The 27,215-nt window shown below is 44.4% G+C and overlaps 1 protein-coding gene across 3 annotated transcripts in view; it reads right to left on the reverse strand.

Annotated features, from left to right (window-relative positions):
• Nucleotides 1-142: 142 nt before the first annotated feature.
• The window catches only part of UXS1 (UDP-glucuronate decarboxylase 1), an 86,649-nt gene continuing 59,576 nt past the window's right edge, over nt 143-27,215 (reverse strand). The window contains exons 10-16 of one of the 3 annotated variants that reach the window (XM_040425057.1): nt 26,875-26,994; nt 23,765-23,808; nt 13,331-13,391; nt 11,388-11,445; nt 4,146-4,249; nt 965-1,076; nt 143-860 (exon numbers count right to left, since the gene is read on the reverse strand). In XM_040425057.1, the coding sequence (XP_040280991.1) occupies nt 844-860; nt 965-1,076; nt 4,146-4,249; nt 11,388-11,445; nt 13,331-13,391; nt 23,765-23,808; nt 26,875-26,994 (516 nt within the window). In that variant the 3' untranslated portion in view covers nt 143-843. Of the gene's footprint in view, nt 1,077-4,145; nt 4,250-11,387; nt 11,446-13,330; nt 13,392-23,764; nt 23,809-26,874; nt 26,995-27,215 lie in introns of all 3 variants that reach the window. The other 2 variants (XM_040425055.1, XM_040425056.1) reach the window with 2 other exon arrangements.

The following is a 27,215-nucleotide window of genomic DNA, read 5'->3' on the forward strand; positions in this document are numbered from 1 at the left end:
GCCCCAGTCAAGTACCAATGCAAACTGGAGGCATTGGGCGAATCAATACTATAAGACAGCATATCATGTTTGGATGCGCTAAAAAAGCAACAGCAGATCCTCTTGTTCTTATTTTATTAAAATAGCATATTCAACCACCATAAACTGATAATACTTTATTTTCTTTATCCAAGAGTACACCTGACAACACAATAGTGATTCAAAATATTCTTATTTATAATAGCTGCTTTTCAATTCAAATTTACAGCCTTGTGAACACTGAGGAGAACAAAGATCTGGTTTAAAGTAAAAACAATAAAAAAACAAAAACAAAGAAAAACCAACAAGGACACAAAGCTTCAGCACATATGTATCTTTTCACACTCTTCAACCCCTTTACCTGACAAGGGGTATAGCTAAATTGGCAGTATGTAAGAGTGGACTCTGACAAGGCTGCCACCGTATAATGCATAGAATGCATAGAATACAAACCATATTTTTTTTAAACATATATAAATAAAATTGGCATTTTTTTAATCTCCTTTTTAGCTTCAGCTTCAAAACGAAACCAGTAATTGAAACCCGTTGTACTCAGCAGAGTCTGAAAAAGGACTTAATGGTGATTTTTAGCTGGCCCCACCACCAGCAATAGGGCTGACCTGTCCTTAGACAGTGGTCAAAAACAGTCACAGCAAGATATATAAAATGTGGAGATTTCCATGTATTTCCTACACTACTGTACATAGAAAGACAAATTTAAAAAGTGCAAGGCAATGTTTGCAGTTCTCAATATTATTAGGCACATCCATTCCTTTAAAGCAAGCTTCATAGGGAAATTCCAGTTTTATTCTTCATGATACCCCCTCAGGAGTCTCTCTTTTCTTGTAAAAGAAACAAAGGGGAGAGGGAGAACAAAAATTATATCCTGTAAACCATCAAGATAGCCTCTCTTCTGTATGGAGTGTTCAGTTATGTCGCGTTCTACCTTTTTTTATTCTCGCCGGTTTCGGCTTAGGAATATATTGGTTGTTTGCTTGGTATTCAAGTTCTTTGCTAAAGTAGTGGATTGTTTTATTCAAGCCTTCCTCTAGTGGAACCTGGGAAGATAGAAAATTGGGAGAGAAAGACAATGTTACCGTAGCTTTCTGAACTTGCACCAAATCAACCAGAACATTGAGTAATAAGTCCACTAGCCTGTGATGTGCTCAGTTCAAGGTCATTATTTTATTAACCTTTAGGACTAGGACAATTTTCATTTTTGCCTCACCTCTTTCCAAGAGCCATAACATTTTTACTTTTCTGTATGCAGGCTTGTTTGTTTGTTTGTTTGGGCGGCAAAAGTAGTGGGTTTTTTTTCATAGCGCCATTAAAAGTTTCCATAACTTCTATTAAAAATTTTTAAAAAAGAGGGGGGAAAATTATTTGTAATTCAGGGGGGGACTGGGAACTTAAAAGTAGCCCTAGAAAAGAAAATGTGCATGTCGTAGGGTCCAAATTGATAGAAGGTGGGGTAACACAAGTAGACGGGGCCTGCAATACTGTAATGAAGCACAAAATTCCTCCTCTGCAGAACTAACCACCACAATGCAGCACAAAATATTTCCACCCAGAGGACACACAACATTTTTCAGGAACAGTAAAAATACTTCTCTTACTATTTTTGAGGAGTATTGTTACCCGAGGAGTATGAAAGTTGCAATAATTCAAGTACATAATACATAGGTCTACACTTGTCCAGAGGCTGTGTTCAGGGCCTCTGTTGCAGATTCTGTCAAAAAGACCAGACAAAAAAGCCTTGCATGTAGGACTTTATGTGGTAAAAATACAGGATCCCGAACGGAAACTGAACCGACTTCATCATAGTCAGGAACAGAGCTGAACAGACTCCACTATCAGTTTGTGATGATCACACACATCGATACATCATACTCTGCTCTGTCACCTTGTTCTGCACTGGATGTTGGTGCTATCGTTTTCCACCACTCCTCTTTAGCTCGCACCTCTCCCCCTGCTCTCCCGAGCACAACAACTGCCCGGAAGCTAGCTCCTCCTGCTTACAACTCCCGCTAGCTTCCCACTGCACGCTGATGAATGGCAGAAAAGTCTAAGGCATATTGGTACGCCTTAGGCCCCTTTCACGTGAGGTGAACGCATTGCACCCGCACTGAATACGGACCCATTCACTTCAATTGGGCTGTGCAGATGAGCGGTGATTTTCATGCATTACTTGTTCGTTGTGTGAAAAATCGCAGCATGTTCTATATTGTGTGTTTTTCAAGCAACGCAGGCCCCATAGAAATGAATGGGGATGCGTGAAAATCACAAGCATCCGCAAGCAAGTGCGGATGCGGTGCGATTTTCACGCAGGGTTGCTAGGAGATGATAGGGATGAAAGCAACCCCAGACCCCATTAAAGTAAGTTCACTGTATTATTTTCCCTTATAACATGGTTATAAGAGAAAATAATAGCATTCTTAATACAGAATGCTTACTAAAATGTGGACTGAGGGGTTAAAAAATATAAAAAATTTACCTTATTCAATTGATTGCGCAGCTGGCATCGGCTTCTTCTTTCAGGACCTGCAAAAGGACCTTTGATGACGTAATCGCGCTCACCTCGTGGTGACGTCAGCGCAGGTCCTGCTGAATGAAGATAAAAGATCCTTCTATCTTCATTCGTCAGGACCTGCACTGACATCACCACGCTCACCAAGTGGTGAGCGCGATTACGTCAAAGGTCCTTTTGCAGGTCCTGAAAGAAGAAGCAAGAAGACGATGCCAACTGGACGATCAATTGGATGAGGTGAGTTAAAAAATAAAATAAAATTTAACCCCTCAAGCCACATTTTAGTAAGCATTCTGTATTAAGAATGCTATTATTTTCCTTTATAACCATGTTATACGGGAAAATAATAAAATTTACAGAACACCCAACCCAAACCCGAACTTCAGTGAAGAAGTCTGGGTTCGGGTCTGGGTACCACATTCAGTTTTTTCTCACGAGCGTTGCACTCGCACGGAAAAAACTGAACATCGAAACGCAATCGCAGTCAAAACTGACTGCAATTGTGTGCCTACTCGCGCGGTTTTCCCGCAATGTGCACGTGATGCATCCGAAGCAAATCCGGGACGCCCGTGTGAAAGAGGCCTTAGACTTTTTTTCAGAGAGTAAAATGGCCTGAACAGGCATGTATGATTCTTGTACATGCGTTCTTGCGACCTCTGCTGCCACCCCCACCACAGTGTTCAACTGTATCATAGTGCTGTGGCCACTGGCCAGGTGCATAATTATGTGATGCTCCTAGCATTAACTAATGCTGAAAAGATCAGATTGATATGTACCCAGTTGGCAGCCTTGGGGAGGGCTTGAGCTGCCCCCTGTGCCATCAGGAAATTTCTATGTAGGGTCTATGGCCAGTCCACCATTAATAGAATTACAGTCATAACCAAAACTGTTTTTGTCAATATTTTACAACTTTTAAAGAAATAAAATCTTTGAAAAAAAAATAAAAAAATTTGCATTACCATATTGTAACTTTTTTTTTTATCTACAGAGGTATGTGAGAGCTCAATTTCTGCAGGTACCATTTTGAAGTACATTGGACATTTTGCTCACTTCTTATTAAAAAAAAATTCAGAAGATGAGGTCACCAAAAAACAGAGATTTGAGCATTTTAATTTTTTTCTGTTAGAGTTCACTGTGCAAACTTTTTTTTTCTAGCATGCAATCTCTTGATCGCTTATAGCATAGACTACTGCTGGCAAGGCTTAATAGGCAGTTTATAATGGCAGGCCTGGGAGCCTTTAAAAAGGCCCCAAGCTGCCATAGCAACCAATTGACACCCTGCTTGCTATTTCACTGTAGGGGTCCTGATAAGAGGTCAGAAGGAGCACCCCTCAATCAGCGGCATCTCAGGGGGTCAAGCTGTATAACAGGTCATACTCCCCCCTCCTGCAACGCCCACATATGTCACATAAGCGGTCTGGAAGAAGTTAATGTAAGGAGCCGTCTACAACATCCTCTTTACGGAATTGATAACACGCACCATTTTCACTGCTATTAATAAAAATAAAAAAAGGAAATTATAACCTTTCACAGAATACAGAAACTGGAAAACAGGTCATACTCATATAAATCACATAGGTTTATGTCCCACTTTACATACCACAGGTTCCCACCCAAGCAAAAGCTTGGCCTTCTTGATATCTGGTTTCCGCCTTTGTGGATCATCTTGAGCTTCTGAAAGAAACTGTATTTCTCCACCACTCCCTATAAATCAAGAACATACACTTAACACACATTTAATAATGTACGAATCATGAAACATCAGCAATTGTCAACTGCAGTATAATACTGTCCAAGGTTACGGCGACCCATGACATTATTCTACCAATGCAGGGATGCATAACCGTCTCTGGTCAAAGACTGAACAGATTCCAAGGGCCAAGAAAAAAAAAACTTTAAAGGGGTATTACCACGCGAGACATTTTTCGCATATTGTAAGTATACGACAAATATATGATAGGTGCCATTTGCACTTCCACATATTGGGAGATACGGGGTGACCTTCTCTCCCATTTATACTCCAGAAAGAAAAAGCATGCAAGTGGCTCTCCTCCTTTTAGTTGTGTAATTTACTCAATTAACCAAATGTTTAATTGTTCCCATAAACTATAATGAAGATGCCGGAAGGGTTAATCTAAAAGTACTTGTCTGTCACATAGGGTTAACTGTCTAGCTGTGTGAATGGTACTTTTTACTTTTACTTGATGCCAGTCATCTAATAAACCTTATCTCTAAACTACTGAGAGGTCATAAACACTAATTTAAGCCACAATCTTATCAGTAAGATAAGAACCGAGCTATAATGAGTGTATATAAAAGGTCAGAGAGCAGAGATAAGGAGTCCATCTGCGCCTGGTCTGACTGAAAAGACAGAAATCCAAAAAAGTGCTACTAGAGCATGTCAGCTCTGTACAGAAAAAAGGGACACCATATTTTTAATAAAGACCAATTAAAAAAATAATTTTACCTCAAAGTGTACAGTACAATCAAAAAAAAAAAAAATGCACCCAAGAGTGTATATAGCCTTTAACCCCTTCTACTCCGGACCAGTTTTCGCCCTTCTGCCCAGGCCATTTTTTGCAAATCTGACATGTGTCACATTATGTGGTAATAGCTTTGGAACACTTACTTATCCAAGCCATTCTGAGAATGTTTTCTCGTGACACATTGTACTTCATGATAGTCAAAAATTTATTTATTTATGTATGAAAAAATCCCAAATTTACCAAAACTTTTGAAAAATCTGCAATTTTCAAAAATGAGATTTTTGTAGACTTACCAGTAAAATCTCTCCCGCTCTTCATTGGGGGACACAAACCGTGGGTATAGCAATGTCCTCTAGGAGGCTTTGACACTAGGCAGAAGTTGTTAGCCCCTCCCATGGCAGCTATACCCCCTCCAGCCTGGAGAGAGAGCTTCAGTTTGTGTACAAGCAGTAGGAGGGGCAAGTTAACCAACGAAAAAACGTGGAACACCAACAATGCCAAGGAACCACAACGGGGTTCTAACCAGCACTGCCGCAACTGTGGCCGAACAATACTGGGTGGGTGTTGTGTCCCCCAATGAAAAGCGAGAAAGAGAATTTACTGGCAAGTCTAAAAAAATCTCGTTTTCTCGCCCATATTCATTGGGGGACACAGAAACCGCTGGACGTCCAAAAGCAGTCCACAGGGAGGTAAAAACCACAGACCAATGGGAGCAAGCGTCCCAGCGGGCATCTAAGAAACTGCCGCCTGCAAGGCCAGGCGGCCCAAGCAGCGTCCGCCGATGCATAAGTATGCACCTGGTAGAATTTGTGAATGTGTGTAAGGGAGGACCACGTAGCCGCCTTGCACCACTGTGCGGCCGAAGCATGATTTCTTCGAGCCCAAGAAGCGCCCACCGCTCTGGTGGAGAGAGCCGTGACAGCTAAGGGCGGAACCCTGCTCCGGGCGTGATAAGCTTCAGCAATTGCAGACCGAATCCAACGTGCAATTGCCACCTTGGAGGCCACCAATCCCTTGCGAGGACCATCCGGGATGACAAAAAGGGGTTCCGTAAGCCGGAAGGGACTGGAGGTTGCCAATAAATAAATCTGAGCCCTGACAATGTCCAAATGATGTAACTCCTTTTCCCTACGGTGTGAAGGAGAGGGACACAGTGAAGGAAGGACAATTTCTTCATTGATATGGAAGTCAGAGACCACCTTCGGTAGAAAAGAAGCAATGGGCCGGAAAACTGCCTATCCTTGTGAAGAACCAGGAAGGGTTCTCTGCAAGAGAGCACCGCCAACTCAGACACCCGTCTGATGGATGTGATGGCCACAGGAAAACTACCTTCCAGGACAGGAGTCAGAGTGAGATCTCCTGCAAGGGCTCAAAGGGAGAAGTCTGGAGCGCTGAGAGGACTATATTCAGATCCCAAGGCGGTAGAGGAGGAACCGTATGTGCCACTCCCTGAAGGAAGGTTTTTATGGGCCCCAGGGAAGCCAGAGGACGCTGTTAAAGCTGTGTCCCCCAGGATAGAAAGCGCCGACACCTGACCCTTCAAGGAACTATGGGCCAAACCAAGGTCCAACCCTGATTGTAGAAAGGATAGGACCGTGGGGAGAGAAAAAAAAACGTAGTGAGGGGATGTCCCGGCTTTCACAGAAGGCCAGGAAGGACCTCCAGGTCCTATAAAAGATCCTGGGCGATGCAGACTTCCTGGCCCGAATCATAGTGCGGATGACGTCCGCCGAAAACCCTCTCCGCGTCAGAATGGGGGTTTCAATAGCCACGCTGTAAAACGAAAAAAATAAATAAAAAATTTATGCTGATGGGAGACCGGACCCTGTGAAAGAAGGTCATCTCTGAGTGGCAGTGACCAAGGGACGTCTCCTAGAAGGAGAACGAGGTCGGTGTACCACACGCAACGGGGCCAATCCGGAGCAACTAAGACTGTCGGAATGCCCTCCATCTTGATCTTCCGTAGAACCCTGGGCAGGAGGAGGAAAGGGGGAACACGTAAAGGAGCGAGAACTCCTGCCAAGGAGATATCAGGGCGTCCACGCCGCATTCTTCCGGATCTCTTGCTCGGGAGAGAAAGGTGGGAAGCTTTCATGTAGATACCGTTAGCACACCCAGGACCAATGGAAGGATTCCCTGTAGAAAGAGGGATGTGGTGTGCGCGACAGCCCACCAGTCGGGACCGGAGCATATCTGGAATGGAAGGCCACAAAACGAATACCCTGTACCAAATGCAGATGAGGGAAGGTAGTAACATAGGAGCTACCAAGGCTTGCGGGGTGGCTATGAACCATGAGCCAGAGGAGGAAAAAGACAGAAGGAGAAGAATAGGCTAGGTCTAAAGCCCATTCCCCAACTGAGACCGGTGCTATACAGAAGTAGCCAGGGTTGAGTGGCTGTGTAAAAACTCCTTATCTGGGGGAGAAGAACAGAACTGGATAGCACATCCACAATGCTATACTTTGATCTAACTCGCTTCTCAGCGCTATATTAAAGTGCACAGCCCCCCATACTGCATGCTGTACAAGAGGCATTAGTGTACATTTTGATCAAAAGGCATAAGCCCACTCACCACACCAAGGTCGCCTCTTTGAGTGGGACCTACTCTGCCAAAAAGGCGCAGCAACAATGCGGTGACAAAGCGGCCAACTGAGACCGGTGCTATACAGAAGTAGCCAAGGTTGAGTGGCTGTGTAAAAACTCCGCCTGAGGAGGAAGCCAGGCAAGGGGTGTCACACCGTATTGCTAGCCTAATACCCCAGCAGAGGAGGGGGCCACCCGCAGATGCCACCGAATTCAGTGCTAGAAGAATCCACCGCCTGACGAGGGAGCTGTGCAGTAAGAACCCTAGTATGTAGTGGTTACGTAAATACCACTCCCACAGTAGTAGCCAGCGCTTGCCCCGTCAGCGCAAAACTGAGGGGGAGGCCTGAGACTATCCGTAGAAGCCACGTACCATACTGCCCCAGTTAAGTAGAGCTAACCTTGAAACTCTACCTGGAAGGAGCAACTGCCAAGCTAGCGCCAGGGAAGGACCCCTACCTGAGGGGGATGTCCCACTGCAGCGACCACGAACTCTAGCATTAGCGTAAAAGCTGCAGCTGTGTAGGAGATTACGCTGTAGTAGCTGAAACAGAGTGCCAGCAGAACCACTTTCCCAGAGAATAAGAAGGAGTGGTGGATAGAGAATACAGAGAGACAGTGAAAATACACGACTACGCCTATAAAAAAGGGATGGCGCGGCAATTAACCTACCTATGGAAGGTGGAATGCATACGGCAAGTACTTAAGCCAGTGGTAGGGAAAATACTCCACCTATGAAGGGGGGGGGGGGGTTAATGCCCACGGCGGGAACTAGTTCATATGGAGAGTCCTGTACTCCTAAGTAAGGGAGTAATGCATACAGTACACACTGAAACCAGTGATAATGTCATTGCGCCACCTATGGAAGGGGCTAATGCATACGGCAGGTACTGAACCCAGCGGAGATGCAATTCCGCCACCTACAGAAGGGGGAATGTATATGTCCGGCACTGAAAGCAGTGTTATTGTACTTAGTCCACCTATGGCAGGGGACAATGTATAAGGCAAGTACTGTATCCTGAAGTAGTGCAATTACTCCGCCTAAGGAAGTGGGTAATGCATACAACAAGTACTGCTGGCCACCGTAGATGCAATCTTGGGAGATTGCTTCAGATTCATGTCATGTTTCCCCCCCACCTCGGACTGACCCTCTCCTGGGAGGGAGGGTGTGTCTGAGCGTGACCCAGGGAGGAAGGGTGGGGGTGTGGAAATATTCGAGGAGAAGATTTCCTGCTGTGGTCCGCTTGCGCATAGGTCTACCCCTCAGAATCTCGCCCCTGGCAGTTACGGTTAATTGCTCTATATTACGTATTTTGTGAGGCAAGGTAACCAAATATAATGGCAGTTTTGGCACCGTTTTTACTTTTTACAACATTTATCTGACAGGGTAGATCATGGTTACGGACGCAATGATATCAAATATGTCTACTTTCTTTGTTTGGTTCCGTTTTACATAATAAAGCATCTTTGAAAAAAAAAAAAATAGTTTGTGTCTCCATCTTCGGAACACATTTTTTTTATGTTTCTGCTGACCATCTTGTGCAGGGGCTTGTTTTTTTGCAGGAAGAGTTGATGTTTTTATTGGTACCATTTTTGGGTACATATGATTTTATGATCATTTATTATTACACTTTATGGGGCAAGGTGAACAAAAAATTGGTTGTTTTTGCACAGTTTTTATTTATTTATTTTTACTGTGTTCATCTCAGGCGTTAGGTCATGTGAAACTTTAATAGAGAAGGTTGTTACGGACACGGCAATACCTAATATGCCTACTTTTTTTTTTGCTTTATCTTTTCTAAACTTTATTTCTGTGCCACTCTCCTAGGCCCCCATAGAATGCAGGTCCTGATGCCGTGCAGGCTGCCCGCCTCTGCATGGCATCGGGCTGCCTTGTCACCCATCGGTCCCCGCCACAGCAGCGCGGGAACCGATGGGCTCCCTCACCCGCCGCATGCACCTTCTATGCCGCGGTCAGCGCTGACCGCAGCATAGAAGTGGTTAAACCGCCAGCATCGGCTTTTACAGCGATGCCCGCGGATACAGCAGGGGCCCGACTATCAGGAACTGCTGGGCCCCTGCAGTGATCGGGCACGCACCGCTCTGGTGCCCGCCCGATCACCATGATGTAATAGTACGTCAAAATGCTGCAAGTCACTTGCCGCCATGACGTACTATTATGTCATATGTCGGGAAGGGGTTAAACACAAGGGATAAGCTAATAGTATGTCATGTGGACAGTGGAGTAGTGACTACAGTAGTAATAAAGTATGTTTGCCCTTTCAACCAACATTTATTACTGGTCTTCACCTTCCAAATGATGGCAGAGGTGACATTCATAGATCCCTTTCACAAGGGCAAGTTTTCCGCGCGGGTGCAATGCGTGAGGTGAACGCATTGCACCCGCACTGAATCCGGGCTTATTCACTTCAATGAGGCTGTGTAGATGAGCGGTGATTTTCACGCATCACTTGTGCATTGCGTGAAAATCTCAGCATGTTCTATATTCTGCATTTTTCACGCAACGCAGCCCACATAGAAATGAATGGTGCTGCATGAAAATCGCAAGCATCCGCAAGCAAGTGCGGATGCGGTGAGATTTTTCCACATGGCTGCTAGGAGATGGTAGGGATGAGCAACCCCATTAAAGTCTAATTACTGTATTATTTTCCCTTTTAACATGTTTATAAGGGAAAATAATAACATTCTTAATACAGAATGCTTACTAAAATATGCCTTGAGGGGTTAAAAAAATTAAATAAATTAACTCACCTCACCCTGTTGTTCGCGCAGCCGGCATCGTCTTCTTTCTTCTTCTTTCAGGACCTACAAAAGGACCTTTGATGACGTAATCGCGCTCACCGCGTAGTGAGCGTGGTGCCATCAGCGCAGGTCCTGCTGAATGAAGATAGAAGGATCTTACGTCAAAGGTCCTTTTGCGGGGCCTGAAAGAAGACGATGGCGGCTGCGCGAACAAGTGGATGAGGCGAGTTCATTTTTATTTTTTAACCCCTCAAGGCACATTTTACTAAGCATTTTGTATTAAGAATGCTATTTTTTTCCTTTATAACCATGTTATCAGCGAAAATAATAAAATGAATAGAACACCTAACCCAAACCCGAACTTCAGTAAAGAAGTCTGGGTACCACATTCAGTTTTTTCTCACGCGCGTGCAAAACGCATTGCACTCGCGCGGAAAAATCGGAACGCAATCGCAGTCAAAACTAACTGCAATTGCGTGCCTAATTGTGCGGTTTTCCGTAATGTACACTTGACGCATCCGGAGCAAATCCGGGATGCCCGTGTGAAAGAGGCCATAGAGTGGCCTGCACAAGAGTCATATCTCAACTCTATCGCATGCCTGAGGGCTGAGTCATAAGACATGGGAATATGCCTTACAAGTCAGCACACCTCTATAAGATCTACAGATGTTACAGGGGGGATTTTCTCTTGAGTACCTCAAATAATGGACATCTTGAACATCTGCAAAAGATTTTTTGATGCAAGCAAACAGCTCAACAGAATATTTTACTGCAATAATTCCAACATTATCAACGTATTGACGATAATTGTGGTATCAATACTATCAAAGACATTTATCAACAATTCAAATAGAGACAGTAAATTCAGCCTTATGGCATGCATAGGAGAGCACAGTGGTGACAAGCAAGTCTCCAACAGCCGTCCCTGAGGTTGGTGGGTAATTACCCACCGCTTGATCACTCATCTAATCAACAACTGGCAGGATTTCTCAAGGGGGTACAGGACTCACCAACAAGGTGTTTAATTAATCTGGCAAATTCCAGGATGGTGTGCTCTTCTGGGTTTCCCTGTGGAGGAGAACATAGATTACATCTGTAATTGCAATTTGTAATTACGAACTTCACTGCTGAAGTGAATTTATGATTAACTTCAAACTTTTTTCTTACGGTTATTCAGTCTTCATTTTATCTAGAAAAATAAATAGTAAATGGACATATGATGCACAAACTAATGAGATTGTAGATGAGGAGTCACGTAACATTCAGTTCAATGTACTGCCCACCTTACTGTCCCAGATCTGCATGAAGGCTGCCCTCTACAATGGTCCAGCACTCATTCCATCTCTCGTAGGTGTTTGAAATAAAAGCCTGATGCTACAGAGGTCCAATGTCTACCTAATAGGAGAGTGGGCCTGTATCTCTGTGTATAGGACAGCACTTTCAGATCCACTTTAAAAAGGTAGTCTCTCATCTGGTTACCCATTACCATGGCTGAACAGGTGCTGGGGTAAGAAGTTTAAATATGTATGTGATCAGAAACTAAGCACAAGAGAGAAAATTATCTTTTTTTTTTTTCTCACTTACTCATATGCTAACGAATCTCTAAAGGGGTTGTGCCACTAATACAACTCATCTGCTATCCACAGTGTGTCCCAGCGGTCATGAGAACGGAGCAGTGGTGCACATGCGTGTGCTCCGCACCATTCACTTCTACGGAATAGCTGCAAACACTGTACTTGGCATTGTACTTATGGGAGTGCCAGTGGTTGGACCCCCAGTGACCAAACATGTATTCCCTATCCTGTGTATAGGGGATAAGTGTTAAAAGTGGTATAACCCCTTAAAGGAAATGTGTCACCAAACATGTTATCTGCCAGTTAAAACCAGATAGTAACACATATTCTTTTGTTCTAATCTGCTTTTCTTAACAGCATTAAAAAAATGGGGCCATAGACACAATGTTCAGGAAGGGACCTTATTGACTTCTCAGGGAGAGTTTTCTAGGTATGGTCTGTGACCTGTGCAGGGGTCAGGAGAGAGCTGATAAGCTGCGATATCACCTACTGTGAATGGCGATTCAGGTGTTGTCTGTACACAGAGGTGATATAATGAGGCTGTAATGATAGAGATAACTGCGGTAATTGCGGATCTGTACAGACCAAGATGTGGCGCCAATTATTAGGCTTAGGCTACTTTCTCACTAGCGCTATTCTTTTCCGTCATAGAGTTCCATCCTAGGGGCTGTATACCGGAAAAGAACTGATCAGGCATATCCCCATGCATTCTGAATGGAGAGCAATCCGTTCAGGATGTCTTCAGTTCAGTCGTTTTGACTGATCAGGCAAAAGATAAAACCGTAGCATGCTACGGTTTTATCTCCGGCGAAAAAAACTGAAGACTTGCCTGAATGCTGGATCCGGCATTTTCCCCCATAGGAATGTATTAGTGCCGGATCCGGCATTCAAAATACCGGAATGCCAATAGCTAATTAGCACATTTATAAAAGTTCAAATGTCTCCACAATGCTACCGCCTACAGATAAAAGATAGGCATTGATTTAATCAGTGTCAGCAACCCCACCAGGCTATCTGCCTGCTTGTATAGGGTTGATCCAGGTGACAGAGCCGCTTTAAGTGTCCGCTGAGCATTCTCTCATCACTGAAATGTCTTGCATTACTGTTGGCAACCAAACCCGTCCCATGGATTGCCGTTTTCTGCTTTAGTTGATGTCCTTTCCAGGAGACACCAATCAGGAGTGGAAGGAAGGGATGACCACTGATAACACCACACTTTAGAGATAAGAGAACGCCCAGCCGGCACTTAATGATTCATTACCATAGGGCGACTGACTGAATAAAAGAAGTATGCTCAAAATGAACTGAACTTACAGTACCTTATATTACGTTTATTTGCTTTGTTTCAAATTAATATTACAGCAGAAAGGGATACTTACCAGATTCACAGGACTGCTGACATTGCTGTTCATTAAAGCCACAAGCCCATTGACCAAGTCACTGCGAGAGAAGAGCCAGTACATTATTAGTTCCCATGTTTATGAATATCTGAGATTAGGTACTACTACTACCAGCATTGCTATACCACTTCCTCAGCAGACCGGGGACATCTGCTTAATGCAACCAACCCAGGCCACATCACTATATCCCTATTGGCCAAGTACTGCAGCCTGTACACAAGGCATGAGTAAGTTAGTTCAGAGCGCCTGGTGCGACCACTCCGCGTACACCGTTCTCTGGTTCACTCCCTATTGAGAATCGGCACCCCCCAACATTGCATGGTCTGAATAGAATATTGGGGAGTCAAAACTAAGGGCACCAATTGCTTGGAAATGGGAGTATGGTGATGATAGATTAGGAAAAATAGAAATAAAAATAAAGGTAAAGATGGCTGAAAAAGTCATCTTAACCAGCTTGCCTCTTCTCTGCCCTCAATATGAATGAAATTCTGCTTTAAAGGGAACCTGTCACCGGGATTTTGTGTATAGAGCTGAGGACATGGGTTGCTAGATCACCGCTAGCACATCCGCAATATTCAGTCCCCATAGCTCTGTGTGCTTTTATTGTGTCAAAAAAACGATTTGATACATATGCAAATGAACCTGAGATGAGTCAGGGACAGGACTCATCTCAGGTAATTTGCATATGTATCAACTCTGGTTGCAAGTTACACAATAAAAGCACACAGAGCTATGGGGACTGTGTATTGCGGATGTGCTAGCGGTGATCTAACAACCCATGTCCTCAGCTCTATACACAAAATCCCGGTGACAGGTTCCCTTTAAAACTTCAGGACAAGCTACCGAACAGACCCATCTACAGACGGATTCATTGCAGTTTTCAGGACGTAACACATGTCAGCGGAGTTTTAGATTTTGTTTTTAGAGAGCATACTGTGGAGTTTTTATATTTCCAGCATGGCTATTATGCTGCAGATTCTCCTTGGTATGCAAACCGTAAAACCCACAGCAAATCCCACATAGAACGCACATGGCGGGAGATCATTTCATTTTTAGTTTGTGCCAGAAAAGTATTTTTCCAAAAAGAGGTGTGACAAGGTCAGGAAGGGGCATGGCCAGCAGCCACAACAAATGGATCTTCATTTACGCCAGTTCTCTGGCGCATTCTCCAGCAGCAAAGGGGATATCAAGACTCGCGCAGGTTTTTGCAGCGTACATTCTGGGCATAATTTGTCTAAACACATTCTTAAAAGGCAAGTCCATGATTTTTACATTTATGGCCTATCCTCAGGATAGACCATTAATATGTGATGGGTAGTGCTGCTCGCATTCACTTTAATGCTGCAGTAGCCAGCTCCATCCACTACACAATGGGCAGAGCTCTGGTGCCACTTTTGAACAGGTGGTCACCTTGGGTGCGAGGTATCGGACCCTTGAAGATCAGCTATTGATAACCTAACCCGGTATAGGTTAGGCTACTTTCACACTAGCCGGATCCAGCAAAAACGCTTCAGTTACTGATAATACAACCATCTGCATCCGTTATGAACGGATCCGGTTCTATTATCTGTAACATAGCCAAGACGGATCAGTCATGAACTCCACTGAAAGTCAATGGGGGACGGATCAGTTTTCTATTGTGCCAGATTGTGTCCTAGAAAACGGATCCGTCCGTTTTGCTCCGCATCCCATCTCTGGTATGAAAACTGTACGGAATGCATTTTGGAGCATTCCGTTCTTTTCAGTTACGTTTTGTCCCCATTGACAATAAATGGGGACAAAGCGGTAGCGATTTTTTCCTGGTATTGTGACCCTATGACGGATCTCAATACCGGAAAATGTTCATGTGAAAGTAGCCTTATAGGTCACCAATATAAATCCCCAGACATTCCCTTTAAGATAGTGGTAGGAATCAGATTTTTCCCTCTTGTTCTCATGCCACTGCAACAGATGAGCAGTAGAAATGCATACCGTATAATTACCCATCCATATTCTACCTTGTGATTTGGGGTAGGAATGCAGTGTAAACATTTGATATTTATTTCATGCATATTGTACAGAGAAAAACCCTGCTCAATACCGATAAAGATACAGAGCATAGTTTATACAGCTGGACAACCCATTATGCTTATAAATGCACTTGCTATACAGAAGATGTAAATCACTGCTGTCAGTACTGCAGCCTTGGCGGGGAGATCGCAGATGAGGTAACATAGCCGGTCTGCTCAGTAATACTAGCAACTCATGGCAATCACTATTTATTCCAATTATAAATGAAACATTTCAGCAGACAAAGCGTATTTGCTGCATTGAGAAGTTACACAATATTCCAATATACTTTCACTGTCAATGTCACAGTTTTCAAGACCTCTGCTTGTTGTCATTCCTTGGGAACCTCAGTGTTCATTGCCAGCTATAGACAACCAATCACAGCTCAGCTTTCAGTTCCTATAGGGCTGTGAAAAAAATGAAAGCTGAGCTGCGATTGGTTGCGGGCTACTTTTTCATCGGCCACCCTGTATAATACAGCTGGTACCCGCTAGGGATGGTGCGGACACACTTACAGCGACATACTATTATGGCACTGTGGCTTAAGGGTTAAAGCTCTCTGCTTACAGGCATTTAATAGAAATCTTCACAGTTTACTTCCAGGTCTTGGTCATGTGACGATCGCAGATCCCATTGCTCCTTACAAGAGCACTTGTGTGCGCACGCATCACATGACCAGGAATATCGCTGCTATTTATTTTCCATTTTAGAACAAAGAAAGCACAAGAAAAATGGGGCAAAAAAACTGTAAAAACGCCACCTCAACTGCAATACTGTAAATGATGCACTCAGATGGGATAACATTTTTGTAATGGACAGATTTGGCTGCAGAAATGAAAATTTACAGAAATGGAGGAATAAATGATAGATAGACCATAACTGTAGAAAACGTGTAAAAAGCCTATACAGGGATATTTCTTAAAATATTAGATAGAGACACACACACTGGAGATCAAAATTAGAGAACATACAACTTCCTAAATGTCAAGGTCACTGTGTAGTCCTATTTGAAATGATGCAAATAGGAGTAAAAGAGCAGTATTTTCCACATATTTCATTAGTCCCATATATTCTGAAGCACAGTATAAAAAACTTCAATGAGATATTTGAAAAAGAACACTGATCAAAATTAGAGAACACTTTCAGATATCTCCCAGTGCCAATTTCCTTAAGGGGGTATTCTAGGCTTTTAATATTGACGAGCTATCCTCAGGATAGGATATCAATATCAGATCGACGGGGGTCCGACACCCAGCTGATCTCTCTTCCTGCTTGCCATAGACATAGCAGCAGCACGACAAGAGACAGGAGGCGGCACGCGTGCACTGCGTGTGCCTTCCCTTCATACAGCTGATCGGCGGGGGTGCCGGGTGTATGACCCCTACCAATCTGATATTGATGAGCTCTCCTGAGGATAGGTCATCAATATTAAAAGCCCAGAAGCCCTATTTAACTGGAAGCCTAACTTTACAATTTTCACTGGCTTTGCAAGATGGTTAGCCGTTCTAAAGTGACTGAAACCCCCTAGCAGCAGGTGGTCCAGATAAAGGCCAATAGGATGACCCTATTAGCAACAGCAAGAGAAGTTGATCGTTCCAAATCTGTGATTTCTAGAATATTGCATCTTTACAACAACAAACTGATTCAAACCCCCCAAGTAGGCTGGTCGTCCACTAAAGACAAATGCAAGAGAGGACAGGATAACGTGGAGACTCTCAATGACCTAGCAGTTCAGCACTGCAGCTGGAATTGCTCACCCATCAGCACTGAACAGGTTAAGGATCTGTCTCATCATACAGAGTCTAAACATTTAAGAGCATTCGGACTGAAAGCCCACTCTGCAGTGACCAAACCTCTCATGAGCAGACAGAATCAAAAGCCTAGACTAAAAGGCTGAGGAGCAAGTTGTGTGGGCAGAGGAGGAGTGCTCCAAAGTTCACTTTAGTGATGAAAGCAATTCATTTGGGTCATATGGAAAACATTATGCTCGTCGTCAAACCGGGGAAAAACTGAACCCAAAGGGTGTAATAAACAAAAAAAAAAAAAAAGTCAAGTCAATCAAACGTGGTGGAGGTGGCAGCAGTCCTCCAGATGCCGACCAAAATGGTCGCCAATGCGACTTAGAATTAGAAAATGGCGACAAGACTTTGTAGTCTTGTCGCGATATGCGCCTAAAACTTCTGCTGCTCTGTCTCTAAGAAAAAAAAAAGGCTTTCAAGGAGTCTGCTGCGCGCCAGCTTTTTCTTCTGTGGTTCCTTTTACACTTAGCCAACGCGCTCCGGTGTCAGGAGAAAGCCGCGCCTACCCACTTCGCCATTGGCTGCCAGGTCTAACCCGCGAATTACAATCTGCTGGTCTGGTCGGTGAGAAGAGCTCCTCCCACTGATTCGTCAGAGCCGCCCGTTCACTGGAGACATGTCGGGGAGCTCTGGAGTCCTGTGTCCACTCTGCGCCGTGCATTATAATGTATAGTGTAGTGCTCCCCCTGACACATTGCCTCAGGACTGTGCCTCTGCCGAGCACGATGCGGCCTCCACATACCAGGTAACGAGACTGGCGAGCAGAGGCTGGGCTCTTTTTAATGGAATCTCTGTCTCCTCTGCCCTGAAATAGGTCATGAAGCCGCTCAGCTTAGATTTCATGCTGGCTCTGACACAGTGGTTTTAACCTTCAGCGCTGAGGTTACATAGTAAGTCTGCCTTGTAGCCGAAGATGGATGGATCCTGTGAAACCTCCCACATGTCAGCATTGTGATCTCCAGGTTTAGATCATGTACTGCAGAGGCTGCTCGGGGGGGGGGGGCTGTTGTTGAGTGGTTAATTAAAACCACACTTTTTTTTTTTATGTATGTAATTCTGCTCTCCTGGAGATTTAACTTTTTTTGTATTTGTATTTTACTATATCTTATTTATCTTATTTTATAGTATCCCTTTACAATCCTGGGTGCATCATAACTGCCATGTGTTACAGCAAAGAAGGGGTTTTCTCACACTGGGGTCCCCACCAGTCCATAGACACAAGGGGCCACAGTGCTAGGTAAAGTGTCCCACTGGAGTTTTCTCTGAAAGGTGCCTCTGACAACCCCTACTGTGCTGGATACGGCCAGTGGGGCGGAGGTGACGTTCAGTCAGGAGTGTTTGCTGTGTTTGGGGACATGGTGACAGTCCCTACAGTCAGCCCCCTGATAGTCCGGTGACAGCTATAGCCGCCCTCTGCCCTGTCTGATAGTCCGGTGACAGCTATAGCCGCCCTCTGCCGTATCTGATAGTCCAGTCACTGCCATAGCCGCCCTCTGCCCTGTCTGATAGTCCGGTCACAGCCGAAGCCGCCCTCTGCCCTGTCTGATAGTCCTGAAGAGGGGCGACACCCGATACAGCGACTGTGACCGGACTAAGGTCCTCATACACATTAGATGCCAGTGGCTGCACCCATGGACTCCTGTCTGCTTCCCTTGCATTATGTTAAATGGTCACGTAATGCAAGGGAAGCAGATCTCCACTGTGGCCAGTGATCGTCTTGATGGCACTGCAGTCTAACATTTTCATAGAGAAACGCAAGATAAGCAGCGGAGGTCGGGAAGCGAATGAGCCAGGGCCCAGCACCTAGGGGATTACCAACGTGAATCTGGCTAGTCTGACAGGTCATGGACAACCCCTTTAACTGCGTGGGCTGTAGCTTAGAAAACCCCATGCTCCTAGTCCTAAGCATCCCAGCTATATTTATATGCATTTTAAATTTGGCGACTAAAAATTTCATTTGGCTTCTAAATTTTTCAGGTTAGGAGCCAATGGCTCCTTGATATATATATTTTTTGTCTGGAGCCCTGGGTAGTGTTATGGTTTGGAGAACGTTTTTGGCAGCAGGCGTTAGGCCTCTTATACAGCTACATGGCAGAGTGAATGCAAATGTTCATCAGAACCATCTTCCACAACATGTGGTTCCTTCTCTGCATTCACCACTTAAATCAGCCAGCAATTTTCAATGCCCGCCCCCCCCCCCCCCCCCACCCCACACAGCAAAATAAGTAAAAGCAGTTCCTTGAAACTGAAAACACTGAAATAATGAAAAGGTCAGCTGAGAGACCTTCAAAAATGGAGCTGTAATCTTTCTCTGTGCTAGTCATCGATGTTCTCTAATTCTGATCATTGTGTTCTCTGCAAAATAAAGTATTTTTGATTAAGTGCCTTGGTTATTTTGCAAAAAACACTGTTCTAGCCACAACAAAAACTCCTTCAACTGGTGAGCAATGAAGATTACATTATAAAAAATAAAATTCAAGCATTCATAAATTCTTTCATTTTCATTGGGTCTGTATATACATATCCATCCACACACAGATATGTGTGTGTGTGTATATGTGTGTGTGTGTATATATATATATATATATATATACACACATACACACACACATATACATACACACACTGCTCAAAAAAATTAAGGGAACACAAAAATAACATCCTAGATCTGAATTAATTAAATATTCTTCTGAAATACTTTGTTCTGTACATAGTTGAATGTGCTGACAACAAAATCACAAAAAAAATAATATGGAAATCAAATTTTTTAACTCATGGAGGTCTGGATTTGGAGTCACCCTCAATATTAAAGTGGAAAAACACACTACAGGCTGATCCAACTTTGATGTAATGTCTTTAAAACAAGTCAAAATGAGGCTCAGTAGTGTGTGTGGCCTCCACGTGCCTGTATGACCTCCCGACAACGCCTGTGCATGCTCCTGATGAGGTGGCGGACGGTCTCCTGAGGGATCTCCTCCCAGACCTGGACTAAAGCATCTGCCAACTCCAGGACAGTCTGTGGTGCAACGTGACGTTGGTGGATAGAGCGAGACGTGATGTCCCAGATGTGCTCAATTGGATTCAGGTCTGGGGAATGGGCGGGCCAGTCCATAGCATCAATGCCTTCATCTTGCAGGAACTGCTGACACACTCCAGCCACATGAGGTCTAGCATTGTCTTGCATTAGGAGGAACCCAGGGCCAACCGCACCAGCATATGGTCTAACAGGGGGTCTGAGGATCTCATCTCGGTACCTAATGGCAGTCAGGCTACCTCTGGCGAGCACATGGAGGGCTGTGCAGCCCTCCAAAGAAATGCCACCCCACACCATTACTGACCCAATGCTAAACCGGTCATGCTGGAGGATGTTGAAGGCAGCACAACGTTCTCCACGGCGTCTCCAGACTCTGTCACGTCTGTCACATGTGCTCAGTGTGAACCTGCTTTCATCTGTGAAGAGCACAGGGCGCCAGTGGCGAATTTGCCAATCTTGGTTTTTTCTGGCAAATGCCAAACGTCCTGCACGGTGTTGGGCTGTAAGCCCAACCCCCACCTGTGGACGTCGGGCCCTCATAGAGTCTGTTTCTGACCGTTTGAGCAGACACATGCACATTTGTGGCCTGCTGGAGGTCATTTTGCAGGGCTCTGGCAGTGCTCCTCCTGTTCCTCCTTGCACAAAGGCGGAGGTAGCGGTCCTGCTGCTGGGTTTTTGCCCTCCTACGGCCTCCTCCACGTCTCCTGATGTACTGGCCTGTCTCCTGGTAGCGCCTCTATGCTCTGGACACTACGCTGACAGACACAGCAAACCTTCTTGCCACAGCTCGCATTGATGTGCCATCCTGGATAAGCTGCACTACCTGAGCCACTTCTGTGGGTTGTAGACTCTGTCCCATCTACCACTAGAGTGAAAGCACCGGCAGCATTCAAAAGTGACCAAAACATCAGCCAGAAAGCATAGGAACTGAGAAGTGGTCAGGTCACCACCTGCAGAACCACTCCTTTATTGGGGGTGTCTTGCTAATTGCCTATAATTTCCACCTGTTGTCTATCCCATTTGCACAACAGCATGTGAAATTGATTGTCACTTAGTGTTGCTTCCTAAGTGGACAGTTTGATTTCACAGAAGTGTGATTGACTTGGAGTTACATTGTGTTGTTTAAGTGTTCCCTTTATTTTTTTGAGCAGTGTATACATATGTATATGTATGTGTATGTATATGTGTGTGTGTGTGTATGTATATGTGTATGTATATGTGTATGTATATGTGTATATATATATATATATATATATATATATATATATATATATATATATATATACTGCTCAAAAAAATAAAGGGAACACTTAAACAACACAATGTAACTCCAAGTCAATCACACTTCTGTGAAATCAAACTGTCCACTTAGGAAGCAACACTGAGTGACTATCAATTTCACATGCTGTTGTGCAAATGGGATAGACAACAGGTGGAAATTATAGGCAATTAGCAAGACACCCCCAATAAAGGAGTGGTTCTGCAGGTGGTGACCACAGATCACTTCTCAGTTCCTATGCTTCCTGGCTGATGTTTTGGTCACTTTTGAATGCTGGCGGTGCTTTCACTCTAGTGGTAGCATGAGACGGAGTCTACAACCCACACAAGTGGCTCAGGTAGTGCAGCTTATCCAGGATGGCACATCAATGCGAGCTGTGGCAAGAAGGTTTGCTGTGTCTGTCAGCGTAGTGTCCAGAGCATGGAGGCGCTACCAGGAGACAGGCCAGTACATCAGGAGACGTGGAGGAGGCCGTAGGAGGGCAACAACCCAGCAGCAGGACCGCTACCTCCGCCTTTGTGCAAGGAGGAACAGGAGGAGCACTGCCAGAGCCCTGCAAAATGACCTCCAGCAGGCCACAGATGTGCATGTGTCTGCTCAAACGGTCAGAAACAGACTCCATGAGGGTGATATGAGGGCCCGACGTCCACAGGTGGGGGTTGTGCTTACAGCCCAACACCGTGCAGGACGTTTGGCATTTTCCAGAGAACACCAATATTAGCAAATTCGCCACTGGCGCCCTGTGCTCTTCACAGATGAAAGCAGGTTCACACTGAGCACATGTGACAGACGTGACAGAGTCTTGAGACGCCGTGGAGAACGTTCTGCTGCCTGCAACATCCTCCAGCATGACCGGTTTGGCATTGGGTCAGTAATGGTGTGGGGTGGCATTTCTTTGGAGGGCCACACAGCCCTCCATGTGCTCGCCAGAGGTAGCCTGACTGCCATTAGGTACCGAGATGAGATCCTCAGACCCCTTGTGAGACCATATGCTGGTGCGGTTGGCCCTGGGTTCCTCCTAATGCAAGACAATGCTAGACCTCATGTGGCTGGAGTGTGTCAGCAGTTCCTGCAAAACGAAGGCATTGATGCTATGGACTGGCACGCCCGTTCCCCAGACCTGAATCCAATTGAGCACATCTGGGACATCATGTCTCGCTCTATCCACCAACGTCACGTTGCACCACAGACTGTCCAGGAGTTGGCAGATGCTTTAGTCCAGGTCTGGGAGGAGATCCCTCAGGAGACCGTCCGCCACCTCATCAGGAGCATGCACAGTCGTTGTAGGGAGGTCATACAGGCACGTGGAGGCCACACACACTACTGAGCCTCATTTTGACTTGTTTTAAGGACATTACATCAAAGTTGGATCAGCCTGTAGTGTGTTTTTACACTTTAATTTTGAGGGTGACTCCAAATCCAGACCTCCATGGGTTGAAAAATTTGATTTCCATTTTTTTATTTTTGTGTGTGATTTTGTTGTCAGCACATTCAACTATGTAAAGAACAAAGTATTTCAGAAGAATATTTAATTAATTCAGATCTAGGATGTGTTATTTTTGTGTTCCCTTTATTTTTTTGAGCAGTGTATTTATATATATATATATATATATATATATATATATATATATACACACACACACCTCTATCTGTATATGTATGTATATATATATATATATATATATATATATATATATATATATATATATATATATATATATATATGAGAGGTGTGTGTATATATACATACACACACGTGACAGACGCATACATAAATACACGTGAATGCAAATGTGATTACATAAATTGGCCAATAGAGGGCAATAGCACTTCTATTCATGACTGAGCGTTGCAGAAAACGGCAGTAACTCAGCATTAGGCTTAGCTACAATTCCAAGGCATTCTGTGCGTCTTGAAACCGTTTCAAGCTACACTATGTTTTATACGTGGATAACTTGGCACACGATTACTATTTTTTTTTGTAATAAACTTACGCATCTGATCATAACTGGTACCACAGTGTGCTACTCTAAGCAGTACCAAATCAAATTTACTGAGGGTTTTCCTGGTAAGAACATTTATCTTTTATGGAAGTGCACTGACATCAATTCCCTAATACATACTTAATAGCTGAAGAGATCCGGACCTATGACATCTACTGGAGACTTGGGTGATATGGCGTTAGTCAGAAATGGGTCAATATACAGTAAGTATGGTGAAATAGGAGCAGAATAAAAAGTGGAAACACCAACCTGACATATTGAAATGCTCTGGTCTGTGACCCCGATCCATATACCTAGAAATAAATAACCAGTAAAAACCACAGAAAGTGGATGTTGACATAAATAACCCTATACTAATCAGTCACAAGTGAATACATATAAGTAAAAAACAGTAAAGGTATAAAATAAAGATCCACCTTCAGAGGACTTCACTACAAGGCAGAATAGACATAATATACCCTTGTGGGGTCATTTTCACATTGTTCCTTCTGTAAAGGTCCATTCACACGTCCGTAATTTGGGTCCGCATCCGTACCGCAATTTATGGACCCATTCACTTTCAATGGTGCTGGAACGGATGCGAATCCGCATTTTCGGGATCCACAATTCCGTTCCTGAAAAAAATAGAACATGTCCTATTCTTGTCCGCAATTGCGGACCAGAAAAGGCATTTTATATTATAGTGTCTGCGATGTGCTGTCCGCAAATTGCAGGTGTCAGTGTTTTGCGGATCCGCAAAACACTTACGGACATGTGAATGGACCCTAAGAACAGTTCTATAAGGAGCAGTACATTAGGAAATGCCATCTTGATCTAAAACGAGAAGTGAAGCCACTCTGCAAATAGACATTGGGGGAGATTTCTCAAAACTGGTGTAAAGGAAAACTGCGTTAATTGCCAATAGCAACCAACCATAATCCACCTTTCATTTTCCAGAGGAGGAAAAATGAAAAGTGGAATCTGATTGGTTGCCATAGGCAATAAATCTCCATTTTGTTCATACACAGACCTACGCATTTACAGGGTCTGTGTCTGACCTGCACGCCTCCTCACTTTCCATTACAATCCACATGATAGGGGATAAGTGATTGTTGAGGTTTTGACCGCTGGGGCCCATCGGTGAGGAGAACAGGGCACTTCCTCCCGTTTGAATGGCAGATACGCATGTGTGTCTGCCGCCCCATGCAGCTCTATGGGACTAAAGGGGACATCTGGGTACAAGTTTGGCTCTGTTGCAACAAAGATCAAAATATCATTAATGAATTGTGCTAAAACATAACCAATTGCACTAGAGTGCCATGTTCCTAATACCAGATGAACCGCGAGTCATATAAGGTAAGACTACGTTCACATACATGCTAAACGGGTCCTCTATTGTTACACAAACGTGATCTGACCAGAGCCTACTGTGCTTGTATAGGCACTACCCAAATCTTTACGGGTTCTCTCACTTACTAAAGAGCAGCAAATAGGACATGCCCATGTGTATATATAGGATACAAAAATTAAAGGCGGTCCCATTTTAATTAAGCCCACCAGCGTGTGGTATCTAAAACAATTTGGGGACTGGATATTTCCCCGAACAGAGCAAGGGTGTCGGGGAACAGGAGAGTACGATTCTTTTATTAGGCACCTCAAGCTATAGCGCTTAATTAAAAAGGGACCCAATTCTGGGATACCCCTTTAATGATCATTCAGCTAAAGTCAAGAATGCAGATATCATGATGAAACCATTTGTCCCAAAAAAATGAGACGAGATAAAGAAATACCGAAAGGCAAATATGCCTTTAAAGAGGACCTTTCACCTGTATAAACTATATGAACTGAGTATGCTGCCATATAGAGCGGCGCCCGGGGATCTCACTGCACTTACTATTATCCCCGGGCGCCGCTCCGTTCTCCCGTTATAGGCTCCGGTACCTTTGCTTCTTAAGTTATAGTAGGCGGTGTCTTCCCTTGTCCTGTGGGCGTCTCCTTCTCCTAGGCTGCAGCTCTGGCCAATCGCAGCGCACAGCTCACAGCCTGGGAGAAAAAAACCTCCCAGGCTGTGAGCTGTGCGCTGCGATTGGCCAGCGCTGCAGCCTAGGCGAAGGAGACGCCCACAGGACAAGGGAAGACACCGCCTACTATAACTTAAGAAGCAAAGGTACCGGAGCCTATAACGGGAGAACGGAGCGGCGCCCGGGGATAATAGTAAGTGCAGTGAGATCCCCGGGCGCCGCTCTACATGTCAGCATACTCAGTTACCATAGTTTATACAGGTGAAAGGTCCTCTTTAACCAAGATGTGCCAGGAAAACCTTGGACAATCTTATTTTACTAAGGGGACTTTCACACTAGCGTTATTCTTTTTCGGTATTGAGTTCCGTCCTAGGGGCTCAATAACAGGAAAAAAATTGCTTCAGTTTTATCCTAATGCATTCTGAATGGAAAGCAATCCGTTCAGTATGCATCAGGATGTCTTCAGTTCAGTCCCTTTACAGCATGCTGCGGTATTTTCGCCGGCCAAAATTCTGGAACACTTGCCAGAATGCCAGATCCGGCATTAATTCCCATTGAAATGTATTAATGCCGGATCCAGTACCAAGTTTTCCAGAAAACCGGATCCAGTTTCCCTGTCTGCGCATGCGCAGACCTTTAAAAATGCGAAAAAATAAATACGGGATCCATTTCCATTTGTCAGACGGATCCAAATCCGGATCTGTCTACAAATGATATCCGTTTGCATACGGATTTCGGGATCCGGCAGGCAGTTCCGGCGACGGAACTGCCTGCCGGATTCTCAAACCGCAAGTGTGAAAGTAGCCTTAGCTTATTAAGCTTTTTCATAGAGCTGATGTCACTGACGATTCAATTTTCCATCGTCTCACCATGTATGCCACAGAGACAAACATCTTCAGCTTAATCCCACTAAAAGGTTCAGTGCATAGAATGTAAAGTGGTAGGGGAAAGGCAGGATGCTTATAACAGAGGATAATGTCTTATTTGAGCCGCACAATTGTGGGGAAGATTTTTGGAACTCAACGCTCCTACGAACGCTCGTTCTCGATGATCTGCCTGTTCTTCGGGTGAAGTGATGTAAAATGCGGACAGCCTCAGTCACTGTTTCTGGGCAGCAGACCGTACTCAGCTGTATGAGGACGAACCATGGTGGTAGCCATCACTCATCCTCATACCATGGAGGTGATCGCTAAATGTAAATGTAGTGCTACACCACCACTAATGAGCAGGCAGCTATGAGGAGGGAAGGCTTCCTTCCTGACCATCGTCCTCTCATCGGCACAGTGTAAATGTACCTTAAGAATATGAGCTCAGACTTACTTCAGACCAAGAGTGAGTGAAGTGCCATTTTGTACTTACAGTTAAAGGTTCTCCTTGAAGTGCTTGCAGTACGAAGTTACTAACGACTCTTCCATCGTTCATGTGCATACGTGGCCCAAAGGTATTAAATATCCGAGCCACCCTGACCTCCACACCTTCCTGCCAACAAAACCAGGAGTTTAGAGAACACCTTTTAGCTTATTTAATGCACAGTCAAAAATTGGTCATTAAAGGATTTTTCTGGGAGTTGGATATTGATGGTCTATCCTCAGAATAGATCACCACCATCTTGGCAATGGGAGTCTGATACCCTGTACCTCAACAAACCAGCTGTTTGAAAGCAGCCCTATGGTCTCCTCACAGCAAACAAACCGAAGTGC

Source organism: Bufo bufo, chromosome 3, assembly GCF_905171765.1.
Source record: "Bufo bufo chromosome 3, aBufBuf1.1, whole genome shotgun sequence".
Taxonomy (NCBI): domain Eukaryota; kingdom Metazoa; phylum Chordata; class Amphibia; order Anura; family Bufonidae; genus Bufo; species Bufo bufo.